This window comes from Desmodus rotundus, chromosome 8, assembly GCF_022682495.2.
Source record: "Desmodus rotundus isolate HL8 chromosome 8, HLdesRot8A.1, whole genome shotgun sequence".
Taxonomy (NCBI): Eukaryota; Metazoa; Chordata; class Mammalia; order Chiroptera; family Phyllostomidae; genus Desmodus; species Desmodus rotundus.
In genome coordinates this window covers 2,408,405-2,423,759 of record NC_071394.1, presented here as the reverse complement: position 1 = coordinate 2,423,759, position 15,355 = coordinate 2,408,405, and the positions used below count along the sequence as shown (strand labels likewise).

At 58.7% G+C, this 15,355-nt stretch overlaps 1 protein-coding gene across 2 annotated transcripts in view; it reads right to left on the bottom strand.

Annotated features, from left to right (window-relative positions):
• TRAPPC9 (trafficking protein particle complex subunit 9) overlaps positions 1 to 15,355 on the bottom strand; it is a 264,517-nt gene that overhangs the window by 66,845 nt on the left and 182,317 nt on the right. For both annotated transcript variants that reach the window (XM_053929388.1, XM_053929389.1), the window contains one exon: positions 2,534 to 2,686. In XM_053929388.1, the coding sequence (XP_053785363.1) occupies positions 2,534 to 2,686 (153 nt within the window). The remainder of the gene's footprint in view (positions 1 to 2,533; positions 2,687 to 15,355) is intronic.

Sequence of the window (15,355 nt, the reverse complement as noted above, 5' to 3'; positions counted from 1 at the left end):
AGATATTCTGCAATGGGGGGCACAGACCCTTTGCAAGCGCCCGGTCTCCTCTGCAGTGCATCTGTCCAGCCTCGAGTGCTATGCAGGAGGCGCTTCTGACTGTGGATGGGTGGCAAGTTAGGCTCAGATTTTTTATGAAGTCTAAATATTGAGAGAATGTTCCTGGAATGCATAATGAATCTGTGGCCCTCCCATCTGCTAAAGTTCAGGTTTGCAGCTGCAGAGGTGTGCTCTTCACCCCACCCAGATGTCATCACCACCAACTCCGCCCCCGGGGTGGTCCTGCCTCAATCCGGGAGGCAGGGGTGCCTGGCACACGGGCGGCAAGCACTACTTGTCTGTCGAATGAATTACCAGGCACATACAGAAAGTAGGGAAGTTAGCCTCTTAATGCAGTCAAGGCTAAAAAGAGAGAAACCCAAAGGCATATTCAGTACTTTTTGGTCCACTTTGATGATCCAGGCTGGTGAGGACTGCGGGCTAGAAGGAAGGATGGAGGGGCTGGGGCACCAGCTCCTGCTCTCCAAGCATGCACCTGAGAGGCAGGGCTCATCCGTAAGACAGAACAACAGCACGCCCTGGCAGCTGCTGAGCCCAGCACGTGAGGACTCGGCCTGGCCCAGGGCGGCACCTGGGACATGGAGGGACGGCAGCAGCAGGTGCTGCCGTGGGCCCTGGCACCAAGGGAGCCCAGTCCCTATGGATGATGGGGAGGCAGGGCTCCCATCCCCAGGCTTCTTGCTATTGCATAACCCATAGCGAAACTACTCAGAGGATGAACCCCTTCCTACTGGGACCCCATGCACGTGGCCCCTCCTCCACTGGGCGCTGGGTGACTGGAAGCAGGGACTGAATCCAACCACCAGGCCTGCCTGGCTCTGCACGGAGCTCCCGAGGCCCCAAGGTCCGGGGTGGGGCGTCTACTACCTTGCTCAGGGACCTCCCAGTTGGGAGCTTGCAGAGCCTCCCCAGCCTTCCCAGTTTCCGCATCACAGCCACACCGCTAGGCAGGGTGTGAGAGAGAACGGGCTTCCTGGCCCAGCCTGACAGGATGTGAGCCACTTTCGTGACCCACGCCTTGGGGACCGGGACTAAGGGGGCGAGTGCTGCACCAGCAACTCCACCAGCTGGTCGCTGGCTCCCCCAATTCCTGGCTGAGGGTCCATTTCCCGGGTGGAGCAGGAGTGCCCACCAGAGACAGAGAAGACACGGACCCACAGCGTGAGTGCCACTTCCTTCCAGGCTCACCAGCAAGAACCGACCAGACCCCAAATTTGTGCTGAGCTCTGGGGGACCAAGAAAAGGGCGGGCCTGATCATCCTCACTTTTCACTCCTCTCCGTACAAAGGACAATGCCACAACTCCACGTCACGTGGCCGTGGCACACTCTGTGAGGCCCCGAGCACTCTGTGTTCAGCGCCTGCTTCCCAGAGCCTCCCTTCGCCTGCTCACAAAGGGCTCTTTTGTCACCAGCTCCTTGCAGACAGGGCCTGCCGGCCTCAGACCCACTCCAGTCTGCACACAGGACCAGGCCTCGGCCCCTGGGCCCCTGCAGACTGCAGCTCTTCCCAGGGCCCAGGGTGGGAGTCTGGAGCGACCCGAGAATGAACAGCAGAACCGGTGTGTGAACAAGACAACTAACATCCACCCACGTCAGAGCTGCCTCTTCCTGGGGACCTTCTCTGGGCAAGCTGTCCTCTCACCCCTTGGGACCGCTGGGGCATTTCCCACCGTGTCCTTATTAAACAATTCCTCACCCACAAAATACCCACTCAAATGTCACCCCCTCTGTGAAGGCCTCCCTGAGTGCCCCGGCTCAGCAGCCCTGGGCCCACACAGCCCTGGGCCCACACAGCAGTCCGCCCTGCTCCCTGCAGAGCACTGAGCCCCCAGTGGACACACCCACGCCCTCCCCAAACAGCAGCCCCAAGGAGGCCTCATCCTGCACCACGGCCCCTTGAGGGCCTCAAGCAATGCCCGGCCCAAGGTCAGCACTCCACAAGGACTGCTGAGCAAGCACAGAGGCACGAGCGGGCCTGGGCTCTCAGGGGAGCGCCCACCAGGAGCCAGGCATGGCTCTGAAGTCCGGGGCGAGCGGGCTACCTCACAGAACACCCCTATGGCCCCCGAACAGCACCTTCTGGCCCTGCTCAGACACACGTCCCCTCGTGTTAGGGGATCTGACCACATCCCCTGCCCCCGACCACTGCGTCCTTCATCCAGCTGTCTGTGAAACTCTTCAAGCCAGCACTGAGGGGCGGCCGTCACAGCCTGTCACCACCTCGAACATCAACACTGGCAAGGAGCACGAGGCCCGAGGCCAACTGCGGTGTATCAGCACCTCACTAGCAGGCCTCGCCAAGGGGAGGGGCTCAGAGGGACGCAGGGTCTTCTGTCCCTGCCCCCCCGGCCGTGGCGTCTCTGAGCTCTCCATGGCCAAAGGGCAACGGCTCACCCCTCTTGGGTTCCCTCAGTAGTCAGAAGGCCCGAGCCGGGTACATCATGCTCACTAGACCACCGTGAAAAGGATATGATTCGCCAACGAATGCCCAGCTTGCTGTTGATCTCCAGGCCTCGTGCTTCCTGCCTCTCTTCTTCCAGCTGCTTTGAATTTGCAAATTGTCCCTTCTCCCCAGGGGACTCTGGGAAACTCTCAAAGTTGAACTTGTCCACTTGAATGGCCATTCTAAGAGAAGGGGAGAACACAGGAAAGAATTAATCAGGAGGGCGATGTCTTCGGCTGGTGGTGGGAGTCGGCACATGCAGCATGAGACAGCATAACGAATCGTTACCGTAATTCACAAGGGATTCGTGCCAAGGTGATGAACTAACAGACTCCCAAGGCAGCTCTGGCCTCAGAGCAGGTGCGGCACGTTGAGTGGGACTGGAGTCACAGCCACAGATTCCGACTCAGAGAGGGCTTGGGGCCCCAGAGGAACTTTAAATTCTGGAGTGGGGCAGGGCAGACAGGTCTTAATATGGAAAATCTCAGAGATTAGCGCTTATTTAACCCTGGGGACCTCAAAAGCCCCCTGGGAACTCCAGCCTCATCATCAGGGCACTGCCTCCTTCCCAAGCCACCTCGTCTACACACAGCAACCTTCTCTCTCATCTCCTGCCTCCTCTTCCACGGCACCTACCATGAGTTGTGAATATTTGAACATAACTGTCTATCAGTCCTGGGCTTAGCTCCCTGAAGGCACAGGTCCTCCTGGCCCCAGCAGCCTCAGCCACCCAGGTCTAGAGCAGCACCCAGAGGCCGCAGTGCCGCACGGCAACGCACAGAACCAAGGAAGGAGCGAGTGCAGGGCCAGGGCTAACCAGGGCCCTCCCTACTGCCCAGCCCCTGCATCGGAACCAGCATCCAGCACGTCCCCAGGTCCTCCAGCCCCTGGTCTGTAGGGGACGTGCAGCACACGTGCCCGGTACTCGAACCCACCTGCCTCTGCTCCCGACCATGCCGTCAGCATGGGCAGGGCTGTATCTCAGTTACGTTTGAAACCTACCCTCTCAGCACACAGCACACTCAAAACGGGGTGTCACACGGATGGGTGACAGTGGGGAGGGGCCTCCCACTTCCAGGTCCCGCAGCTCCGCTCTCACTGAACAGTGACCAAGAGCACACCAGGGAATGGGCCGAACTGCCCAGCCAGACCCGGGGGGCTCACGCCGGCCTTTGGGATGCTCCCTTTAATAAGCAGGAGAAAGACTGGCACCCAGGGTGTGTAAACACGAGACCCAGCCCAGGAAGAGGTCTCAAAGCCCTGGGAGCGCAGAAAGAAGTACTGGCCCTGGCTAACCCTGCACGTTGACCCGGACACGGCGCTCAGGGCTCAGCGCCCCAGGAGAGCGCGAGACTCTGGCACAGGCACAGAAGACGGAGCGTTCTGTGGCAGGAGCTACACTCTAAAGTCGTACGTACGGCTCTGCTCCGACCACAAAAGCAGACGCTGAAGACCACGGGAGAAGAGAGAAACACACAGTGGAAACAGGGCGCTCAGGATCTCGGCCTCTGATTTCAGCCTCTTGACCCAGCAGTCTTTCCTTTTGCTGTGTTTTAGCATGCTTGAAGTAGTTACACGTATGTGATCGCTACTCATGCACGCACACACGGAACCCGGCAGTCTTTCCTTCTGCTGTGTTTTAGCGTGCTTGAAGTAGTTACACACGCACATATGTGATCGCTACTTATGCACACGCACACAGAATTTAAAGGCCAGCTTTGTTCTCGTAACACACTATGCGTGCGTTCACGTCACTAACACTCAGTCTGCAGGATGCTCCATCAAACAGCTGGTCCTGGCTCACTCAGTCCCTGTTGCGGACCCTCGGGCGTGTCCCACTGTGAGGGCACCACTGAGAACAGGCAGGGCCAGCGCTGGGTTTCACCCTCTCTCCTGTGGCCCAGCCTGCGGTCCGCCTAGTGCCTTGGACGGCTCCACGTCTGTTTCCTCCACCAGCAAGCAGTTTCTCTGAAGAACAGTGAAGCCCCCAAGCCTTAACCCTGCATCAGGGCCACAGAGCCCTGTGCCTCCCCCCGCAGCCTCCATAGGGAGACAGTCACGTGCCCGGTGACGGTGACTACGTGGCGTGCCCTCCTCCCTGAGGTTTGTGCTTGGACTCACGAGCCCTTTACTGGGGGTCAGAGAACAGCCCTGAGAATATCCATGCAATTCCTCACCAGAAAGTGTCCAAAAAGTCATTCAAAACCATAGCGGGTTCTCTGGGAAAACACAGTAAAAGTGTAAGCGGTTATCTTTAGCGGTAACACAAAAAGGAAAAAGAGCAAGTGCGCCTAAGGCCCAAGCGCAGGCACCTGCCCTCTGTGGGCGGCGGCGCTGGAGGTTGGCTCCTTCCTGGGGGCTCCAGCAACACCAGCAGCGTGCCTCTGCCGGGGGGGCTGCACCGGCACAGAGATGGCGCTGCAGCGAAAGGCTGACACCAGCACGCCTTGTTGTTCTCGTTTGCTTCTGCCGACCCTTCAGTCACGAAGGGCACGGTGCTGGGCACGCACCCGTGCGATCTACTCTCAGCGGCCAGCCCGGAGCGAGAACTGGTCTCTGGGCTCCCCGTCCATTCCTCAGAAACGGAAGGGCATCTGTGAGGAAGGCCAGGGTGAGGCCAGCTCCCCAGGGGACGGGCAGCGGGTGGCAGAGCCACTGCTGGCCCGGGAAGCAGGGCCCAGGGTGAGGCTGGCAGCTCCCCCAGCAAGGCCTTCCTAGTCGCCATTGAACCTTCCCCACGTTCCAGGACTTCTCTACAGCCTCCTTCCTGAAACGGGCCACTGGGCGTCTGTGAGCGAGCATGACAATGTGCGCAAACATGGCTGGCCCTTTGAGAGGGTCCTTCCAGGTGAGCTGAAGGGACCAACCTGAATCCTAGATGGAGGAGAGGCCCAGGCTCCCCGCCCAGGACAGGACCTCCTTGATCTCATAAAACACGCAATCAGCGCCAGCTCTTCCAGGAGACCCAGCCACACAGCCCCTCCTAGCGCGTTCCCTCTGGGAAAGACACACCGCCTCGTGCTGGGGAAGACCCTCACAGCACCGCCGTCCAGGTCCTTCCCCTACGGTGGGGGCCGTTTTGTAAGATTCTGTGCAGACCAAAGGTGACGGCAGACGCGCAGGGGTCGGCATGGGGCCCAGTCCACGAAGAACACTGCCCGGTCAGCAGCTGCTGCCGTGACCGTCTCTTCGGCAGTACAGGGGGGGGGGGCGGGGGGGGGGGGACCAAGAGCTGTGAGGTGAGGCGCTCACCTGAGCGCGTTCGGGATGAGCCGCAGACGTCAGTCACATGCCCTTTGGACCTCATCTGGCACCCACGGTGTTCCCGGCTGTCCCCCACCCCGGACAGCCCCTGCCACTAATGACCCTGTTCATCTTTGATAAGCAGAGTTAAATAAAAACTAATGCCACTACTGAATGCCAATTTTCGTGTTTAATTTTATGGCCAAATGTGACAATAATAGTCAAGAGCTGGCACTAAAAAGGTGCTGTGATTTTTAAAGAGTCTATTAAAAAGAGCGCTGGTTTTTAAAATACCATATAGTATGATTCAGTCTTTGAGCAGCTGATGACCTCGCCAGGGGAGTCGCAATGATGGCATTTAAATACAAATCGAGGCGTCGGACTTGGAAGGACTGTCTGCGCATAATTGCGCTGAACCTCCACTGGGAGGTAACTGACAGTTAGGAGACGGGCATTCTGAGGGCGTGTGGCGCGCCGCCCAGCAGGCTGTATGGCCGGGCAGAGCGCCAGCCTCTCCTCTGCTCACAGCAAAGCACAGCCCCAGGGGAAGCGAAGCGGCCACTCCCGAGCCATCGTCCTGAACAAGACAGGGCTTGCAGCAGCTGGGAGGACAGCACGAGTGTGGCATCTGGGTCATGCCCCAAAAGAAGAGAATTTTCTCCTCAAGCCTCATAGATCAATTACGGTAAAAAAAAAAAAAAAAAATCCTTTCTTATCATGATTTTTAACTGAAGAGGAAAAATAGACCGTGTTCTAAAACCCCAAACCTGTGCACCCATCGAAGTGGGATCAGCCGTCACAGCGACAGCATGTCGGAGCAGCAGCACCCTCCTTGGGCTGCCCCGCCCAGCACGTGGGGTGGCCGCCACACCGTCACCTCCGCCCACAGGGCAGCTGATGGAGAACCATGTCCACGTGCTACAGGAGATGGAGTCGCCAAGGCCGCAGAGGCGGCAAACGGAAGCCACAGACCTCCTCGCCAGGCCTGCAGACCTAAAGCCTACGGCAGTGGGAACTGCAACAGGGAAGGAGCTGTTTGGACGTTTCTCTGCCCATGTGCCTGAAGGAGGCTGAGTGCCCCCTGCTTTCCCCAAAGGGTCATGCTCAGCCCAGAAAACGCCACTGCAGCACCTGCCTGGGTGAAGGACTCAGACTGGGGGCAGCAGACACGTTAGGACTTCCGGATTTCCTTCAGCGAAAAGCTGGCACATGAACCAATTCTCAGGCTCTCTCTGGCTCCTTCTAACTTCTTCTACAGTCACCTGCAGGGTTCGAGGACACCAACAGCGACAACGTTACAGTCACACGGTCTGCTCTGCCACCATCATCCTGAAGAAGATGTGGCCACACGACTGGGCCTGGATCTGAAGCAGGGGCCCTGCAGAGGGGTCCCCAGCCCAGCGGCAGTTCCCGTGACACTAACGGAGTCTGCACCCTGCACAGGACTTGCAGGGAGAGCTCCTGGAGGCTCCACAAGCTCTCACCCGCCCTGCAAGCCCGCCAGCCAAGGCATGAGGGCGGGACGTGCCGTCGGTCACACCTCAGTTCAGCGGGGATGCCACCCAGGGCCAGAGTGAGGGGTGGGAACCTGGGACAAGTCACTTGCAGGCCCTCGGCTCAGCACGCGGGGCTCCACGCTGGGAGCCCTGGGCAAGACAGAGCTCGGAGAGGCGAACTGTTGGATTTGTGGTAGGTGCTACAGCATACGGATGCTCGGGATACTGTGCGAGTGCAGAGAAGGGGCAAGTGGTGCTGCCTGAGCAACCTCGGGGACAGCTGGAATGCCACGCAGGCTGAGACAAGCAGGACAGGCAGGGGTGGAGGACCATCCTGGGACAGGAATGTCCCTGCTGCTGAGAGCTGAAGGGGGGGGCGGGCACAGTGACCACGGACCCTGGATGCTGCTCTGACCTGACAGAGGACCCTGGGAAGGGGCAAAGCCGCAAGGGTAAGCGGGGGCCTCACTGAGAGTGCACGCGTCTCCCTCCTCACTTGCCCAGTCAGTAGTCACAGAGCTGGCTGGCTGGGCGGGCGCTGGAAGGACTGTTGAAGCCAGTTTTTAGAAGAGAGATCAAAAAGGTAGCACAGAAAAGAGGCACGTGAAGAAGGTGGAGGGAAAGGGAATCATCTAGGCCCTGGCCGGGAGCTCAGCTGGGTAGAGTGCTGTCCCAATAGGCCAAGGTCGCGGTTGGATCCCTGGTCAGGGCGCAGGCAACATCAACCAGCGAGTACATCGACGAGTAGAGCAACAGGCCACGTCTCTCTCTCCCCCCTCCCCCTCCCCCACCTAGAGTCAGTACGTAAGACAGATGTTTTTAGAGAGGAAATCAACTAGAGGGGAGAACACATGCTGAGTATTCGCAACTGTCACACAGGTAACCCCCGAAGCTGGTTTTACTGTCTCCACGGAGCAGATGAGGACACGAGGCGCAGGCAGTGACGGGACCACCGAGGGTCAGGTCTACATGGATGCAATGCCCTTCCACAGAGCCTGGGAGGGGCGGGGGACACAGCCAGGAAGCTCCAGCCAGTCCGACCGCAGACCCCGAGAGGGAGAGAAAGAGGAAAAATAATTGGAACATCTCTGGCAGCTCTCCCCAGTTTGTTGCTAAAGAAAGAAGGCAAGAGAAATAGATGGAAGTTCTTCTGACATCTGCGTCTGCGACAGACCGCAGCAGTCTCCCTCGTCAAGCTAATCAGAAGCAGAGCAAGCCGTGGAGCTCAGACGCCCTGAAATAGCTCCTCAGCACAGCCGCAGGTGGATCCGACGGTGGGCAGCGTGCAGGGCCCGGGTGCCGCAAAATACACGGATTATGTGGAAGGACAGCAAGGCCGCCAGGACCCTCCACGGAAAAGGCCCTTACACAGCACTGTGCCCACAGCACAGCTGAGCCTGGGGCGCGGCCCCTCACCAGGCATTTCTTCCCAGGCCAGGCTCTCAGTCTTGCTCCACCCTCACAGCCACCCGTGCCGAAAACGTCATCCCTGCTGACGTCCAAATCCTACCAAGGAGGAAATGGGGCCCAGGGCAGGGGGGCAAGGGTGTGTTCCAGAGGTGGACGCAGCCCTGTGTCCTCAGGTCGCAGCAGGACTGAGCCCAGCTGCCCGGCTCTGTGGCCATTGGCTGGGCAGCAGGGAGGAGGAAGACACAGCAGCTGCCTGTGCCACCGCCACCGGACTCTGCCGTGTGGCCAGAAGACCAAGTTCCGCTTGCAGCTCACACACTGTGACCAGGGAGCATGCCCTGAACACTGTGACCCTCGGGCTTGTCACCTGTGAAGTGAGCACATTACCTACCTAAGAAGAGGTGACCTGTGGCTTTGTTAGGACAGTATATTCTTAAGAAAACCTTTTAGAAATTCTAGTTCTTTTATTGCTGTTATTACTACAGCTACACCTTCCCACAGGTACCTCGCAAACAGTGTCTCCCGACCCAGACACCTGCTCCCTCCGGCCTGCCTCTGCCAGTCGCTGCTCTCCGCCATCACCCCTGCATGGCCTGTGCGTCCTTCTTCCCTCTGCCCCACAGGCCTGGGCAGCCGCAGGGAGTGCAGACCTGCCTGCCCCGTCCCCACACCCCGGGTCAGGGCTCCTGCCCCCTCCCACAGGAGCGGCCAGGACGATCCCATCACTGTGGGTTGGCTCAGCCCAGCTCTGCCCTGCCGGCCTCTTCCCCTTGGACCTGGGAGCCTGTCACACTGAACAGAGACTGCCTCGTTTCTAGGGTGCCGCCTGCCTTGGGAACAGAGCCGGGTGGGGTGACAGTGTGTGAGGAAAGTGGGCGCAGGCTAGGTAGTTTCCTGCAGGCCCTCCTAGAGCTCTCCAGGGGCAGAGGGCCCGAGGAGGTCCCGCAGAGGTGGGCAGCATCATCCCTGCACTTGAGGACGAGGAGGCAGCCAGGTGCAAAAGGGAGAGGCCGGTGCAGTGACCACACTCCAAACCAAAGTCACCGGCAGGAAGACAAAATTCCCGAGGGATGACTTCTCAAAGGGATTTATAATTGGAAATTGCTTGATTATCATCTGTGTGCAAAATGACATGTGCATAACCTTCAACAAATAGTGTTTTCAAGAAAAATAAAGGATCTATTTATAGAACACAGCACAAGAATTAAAGGAGAATCCTTTAGAAAATAAAAATTAGGATGCATTTCTAGAAGGCCAAAATTCTTTCCAAGAGGCCTAAGCACCAGGGGGAAATAACGTGTCTCAGTGAGAATCTTTCCTGGGGCCAGGCAGCGTCTGAGCCCCTCCCCTCTAGCACCAGCACAGGGGCTGAACAGGAGAAACAGGGCCCTCTGTGCCGAGCACCACGGGAGGGAGCTTGTCTGCACGTAACTTCCCTGAAGCCTCCGAGTGTAGGCATGGTGACTGGAGCCCGAGGCTCCGAGGGAACTCCTGGTCCCGTGAGGGTGGCCAAGACCCTATCAGGAGGAGCCAGCAGGATGCTGGGAGAGGAGCGAGGGCACTGACTACATGCCTGGCCCGCCCACAGCCCAGCACACTGGGAGTTGCAAGTCAACAGGCTGTGAGCACGGGGTGTGGCAGAGGCGGCTGGAAGGAGGACAGGGGTGGGGCAGGAAGGCTAGAGCAGGGGGCAGCACCCTTGGAGTCTAGGTTAGGGTTGGGAAGGACAGCACTGGCCGAGGTGCTGAATTACTGGAGCTGGGCAGGGCACAGGTGAGGAGGGCAAGGCCACAACCCCAGATGACCCTGGAGACCTAAATTCAAGAGGACCACACTGCCCTAAAGACTGCAGCGATGCACGCGCCTCCGCTCTCGGCCTGACACCCATGAGGCAGCTCAGGGTGGGTTTCTCCTCGACCTGAGCGTCGCCGACCTGCCCACACTTCTGTGGCCTGGGCTCTGCCAGGGTGCCCCAGGGCCTCCTGCTGCTAGCACCGCTGAGACGTCACAGCGGGCATGCCACGCCTGCTCACCCAGGACACAGACACTCTGCTCACCTCGTCCCCCGACTCATGTCCCCCTTCCCCTGCCTAAGCTCCTCTCCTGACCACCTCCCACGCACCACCCCGGGCTTCTCACTTCCCTGGTGAAGCACGGGTCCAGCATCAGCACTGCGGGCACAGAGCTTGCTGACGACCAGGCACATACCCTGTCTGTCTTCACCTTCCTGCAGCACCTGGCACGCTGTCCGGCACGTGGCAGGTGCTGCAGAAAACACTGGCTGAACTGCGCGGCCCCCAGAAGCTCTTCACGGCGATACAGCATCACCTCCCAGAGGGAGCGCCTCGGCACGGAGCCGGCTGGCTCTAAGGCAGTGAAATGCCCCATTCTGTTAACGAAACGCCTCAATCATGCTAAACCAGTTGCCATTAGTAAAAAAGTGCTATTCCATCTAATTACACATTTCATCGATTCTGAATTAAACTTCGTATTCCCTAAATTAAATCAGAAAAGCAAACAAGGGTAGGAAACGCTCAGATTCCCCTTGCAAACAATTGAAAGGCGTGTGCCAAGCTCGGGGGTGGGGCCCCGCGTGTCCTCTTGGCCCCACCCCCCACCCATCAGGCGGCTGATAGAAGGCACGCTCAGGGCCACAGAGACACGGGAACCTGGGTACACTTCCACGCCTGGGTCATCTGGGGTTGACTGGCCTCCTGGGGCATTTTCTTGTCCTTCCTGAAAATGAGGACAACGTAGAGTGTGGTCATGAGGCTGAAGATGCTACAGGCCAAAGGCCAAGCCCCGAGTGCGTGTGCCAACAATGGGGGCGGCTGGCCTCAGTCCCCCCCGCCCACCACGCATACCCTGGCACTGGTCCCGGCCCCAAGGAGCAGAGGAAACCCAGAGGACACAGGATATACCAACTCCCTAGGAAGATACCCAAAGCCCCTCCCGCTTCCTGGGCCCCTTCACCTACGGGCCCCATCTGTGGGACTCACCCACATGCCCTGTGCCCCAGCTCAACCAGCACAGCATGGACGTGGAGAGCCGTCATGAGGCTTGAACCCCAGGCACCAGCCCTCAGCCTGGCCTGAGTGGCATGAGGCGGGACCAACCTGGGGTGCACAGGGGCCAGCGTGCGCTGCTCACAGGCGCCAACTGTGTGCATCTCTTCCCCACACCACACTCCATAACACCACGCTGGGAGCTGGAGCTGGCTGCAGGGGAAGCACCTGCCCCATGGAATCTTCCAGAAGCTACCAGCCAGGGCTGGTACAACTTACTTGGTAACAATTGGGCAGACCGGAACCCGGGGGGCAGGGGCATGGGAACCTGAGCTGGAGGTGCCGAGGCCTTGACTTCCACCCAAGGAAGGAGCCAGAATTTATGGTCAGAGCCTACACGGACAGGCCGTCTGCCAAATCAAACCCTCAGAGTTCTCCAGAGGCTTGTAAAAATAATGCTCAGAGTCGGAGTCCACAGAAAGTGACATTCCCCATGTCCAAATACAACGCGCAACACCTGCAGTGTAAAAAAACAAAGGAAACTGACCCAGTCTCAGAAACCGGCAACACCAACCCCGAGGCGGTGCCAAGGCCGGGACTACCGGGCAAAGGCTTTAAGGCGGCTGCTGTAACCAGGCTGCCTACAATTAAAAAAAAATAAAAGTGGAAATAAAAAAAAATAGGACTATACAACCAAAAATATTTTAAAAGGCAAAAGGGAATTTTATAACTTAAAAAGACAATAAAATTCAAAAAAGAAACCCTCCCCGGATGAGGCCCATGGCAGAATGGCGGCGACAGAGGCACCTGAGTGAACTTGAACGGAGGCGAGAACAAAGGAAAATACTGATGGGCTGGACTTCATCAACACTGAAAAGCTTTGACCTGCAGAAGCAAACCACAGAGAAAGTCTTCCCGACACAGAGATCAGACAAAAGGCGTGCACCCGGACCACACGGAGAACTCGCAGAACTCAGTAAGGGCATCGCGACCCAACCCCTCCCCAGGAGAAAGCACATGGCTGGGCAGCGGAGGTAGGAAAAGACGGTCAGCATCGGCGGTCACCTAGGAAACCCAAGTCCAAATCCCCACAGAAACATACCCAGCAGCATCATGTGTATCAGCCAGAAAGCAGAGACCACCCAGAAGTCCGTCACCGGCGAAGGTGCAGAAAGGGTGCTCCGGTCTCACAGTGAAACGCCAGTCCGGAACAGAGGGATACACGACCATTACACACCAGCAACGTGTGGACCACAGAGCCCCTGCCCGGGGGCTCGACGTACGCAGACGGTGTCTGAGGAGTGTGGTGTCTGCGGCACTCAGAAACCCTTGGGTCTGCATCCCGCTCCGGCAGGGACCGAACTCCCTAGAGCCTGCCTTCCTCGGCTACAGACGGAAATGCCCCAACCCCACCACCCACCCCCCTCGGGGCACAGAGCGTCCTCCGTGGGTTCAGGCGCCCGCTGCTGGGCAGGGTGGGCGCAGCTGTCCTTCACACCCTCCGAGCCTTGACCCCGCCCCCCGGGGGTCCTCCTTTGTTCGTCTGTGTGCACACAGGGCCATCCCTGCCTCCGCGGCACCAGCGCCACTGCAGTCCCTTCTGTGTGCAACACCAAGCCTTCCTCGCAGCCCAGTCTACTTGCAGGGCCTCTGTGGCTGTGCCCCACACCCCGTGGGCATGCTGCCATCTCCAGGACGCCTGAGGCTCCCTGTGGGGTGGACCATGCACCACCTCCTGCTGGCCTCTTGCACAGCTGCTGAGGCAACACCTCAGAAGTGCAGGCACTGCACCCTCGGGCGAAGAACAGGCTGCGAGGAGTGCAGCGGCTGCATTACTGTGTGCGTCTGTGACTAGCAAGTGTTCGACAACACCAAGAGTTATCATTACCTCTGTTTGTTAAAATTTGAAGTGACTGGCTTAAAAACATAATGACAGGTGAACACCTCTGTGAAGCTACAACATGACTTTTGGTGGCTGTCCCTAGCAAACGGCACAGGCAGGGCTCTGTCCACCGCACTCTGCATGGCGATGTCTCTGTCCGGTGCGTCACGCAGGACAGAGTGGACAACCAACGAGTGACTGTGTTCGGAGCTCAGCCACTACACCACCACGGAATCCGAGAGGTTCTCGTTCAACAGATTCCTTTAAGTACCTTTACAAATAGCCATTCCACATCATAGTGCTGGCCTCGCTTTGCAAAATAAATAAAGAAGTAAAACTCAGAACGAGCTGCTCAGCTCCTGGCTGTTTCCACCCCCCGAGAGTCACCGTCTGCTCCCTCCTGACTGGCAGGTCTGCACGGCCTGGTGTCCATGCTGCACCTCCTCTGAAACCCAGTGTGTGCAGGCGTCCGGCCGCTCTGTCCTGACGGGGGGTGTGGGAGGGACAAGGTCCAGGAACCTGCTGGAACTGTGGCCCCCGCCCGGCTGCACAGTGTCAGCGTGGGTGTCCAAGAGCTGAGGAGGGGACACTGAGACCCCTTTCTCTGCCCTTCCAGCCTCCTTTCCAGCCCAGCCCTCTGCTTCGCAAACTCCAGTCTCTGGGAGGGTCTGAGACGTGGCATGCTCATCCGTAAGGTGGGCTGCAGGGGGGAGGCGTTGGCTGCCCTGAGGGCTATGGACACACGTGCCAGATGCTGCATGTGGATCCTGCTGCTTCTCTAAACCTCACTTTGCACAGGGACTTAAAGAGCACACTGAGCACTGCAGGTGGCAGAGAATCAGCGCCGGACAAGCAGGGCTTCACCTTGCTTCCTTCTGGGGTCACCTGGACGTCGCGGACGCAATGGGCAAGGGGACGGCACTTGCGGAGGCCTGGCTTGGGTCACTCTGGGAAACCAGGGAGCTGGCGGCCAGGTCAAAGCTCTGGCAACGCACTTCTGCTCTGTGTCCACGAACCCTCCACAGGCCTTCAAAGAGAGATGAACACCATTTACACCGTCCTTTTTCCAGCGAGACGTTAAAGGGCAGAAAGGTAACAGTGACAAGATAACTATTCCCAGACAACTTCAACCCCCCAGACCTGTCACATGCAGCGAGAGCCGTCCCACACGTGGCCCACAGAATAGGGGACTTACACGGAGTTTTCATCTCAGCCAATCCCCGTGACTGGAGGCCCCGCAGACACGGAGACAGTCCCAGGGGCAGCTCAGAACAGGCAGGAGGGGTCACCGTGAGAACAAAGCAACAGAGTGACGTCACAGGTGCACACACGTGTTGACTTATGGCCTCTTCACACCCGGGAGTGCCCCTCCAGAGAGGCAGAAATAGAGGCTCTGGCAGGCAAGCCCCTGCCGGCTCTCTGGCTCTGCCATCCAGCCTGGGGCCCAGGACTCGGGGCCCAGGAAGCCAGCCAGGCCTGGCTCTCACTCTCCCACCACCCAGGCTGCCCCAGGGGCTCCTGGCAGGACCCTGCAGACGGCTCAGCCACCCACCCTAAACACAGGACAGGAATGGCAGACACCGGCCACAGCCTGAACACCCGCTGCTCAAGCACCCTGTTCCGCCAGCCCCCACGGCCACCTGAGGAGCCAGGTGTAACGTCCCATTTCACAAAGGAAGAGACCAAGGACTGGGGGGTTTGTGACGAGGCAGCACAGGAGGACGGCGGCCTCCACACAGGAGGTGTCACTGGCAGAACCACATGTGATCGGAGTCCAGAAAGAAGAGGAGCAGGCCCACAGGCCAGGTGCGCACC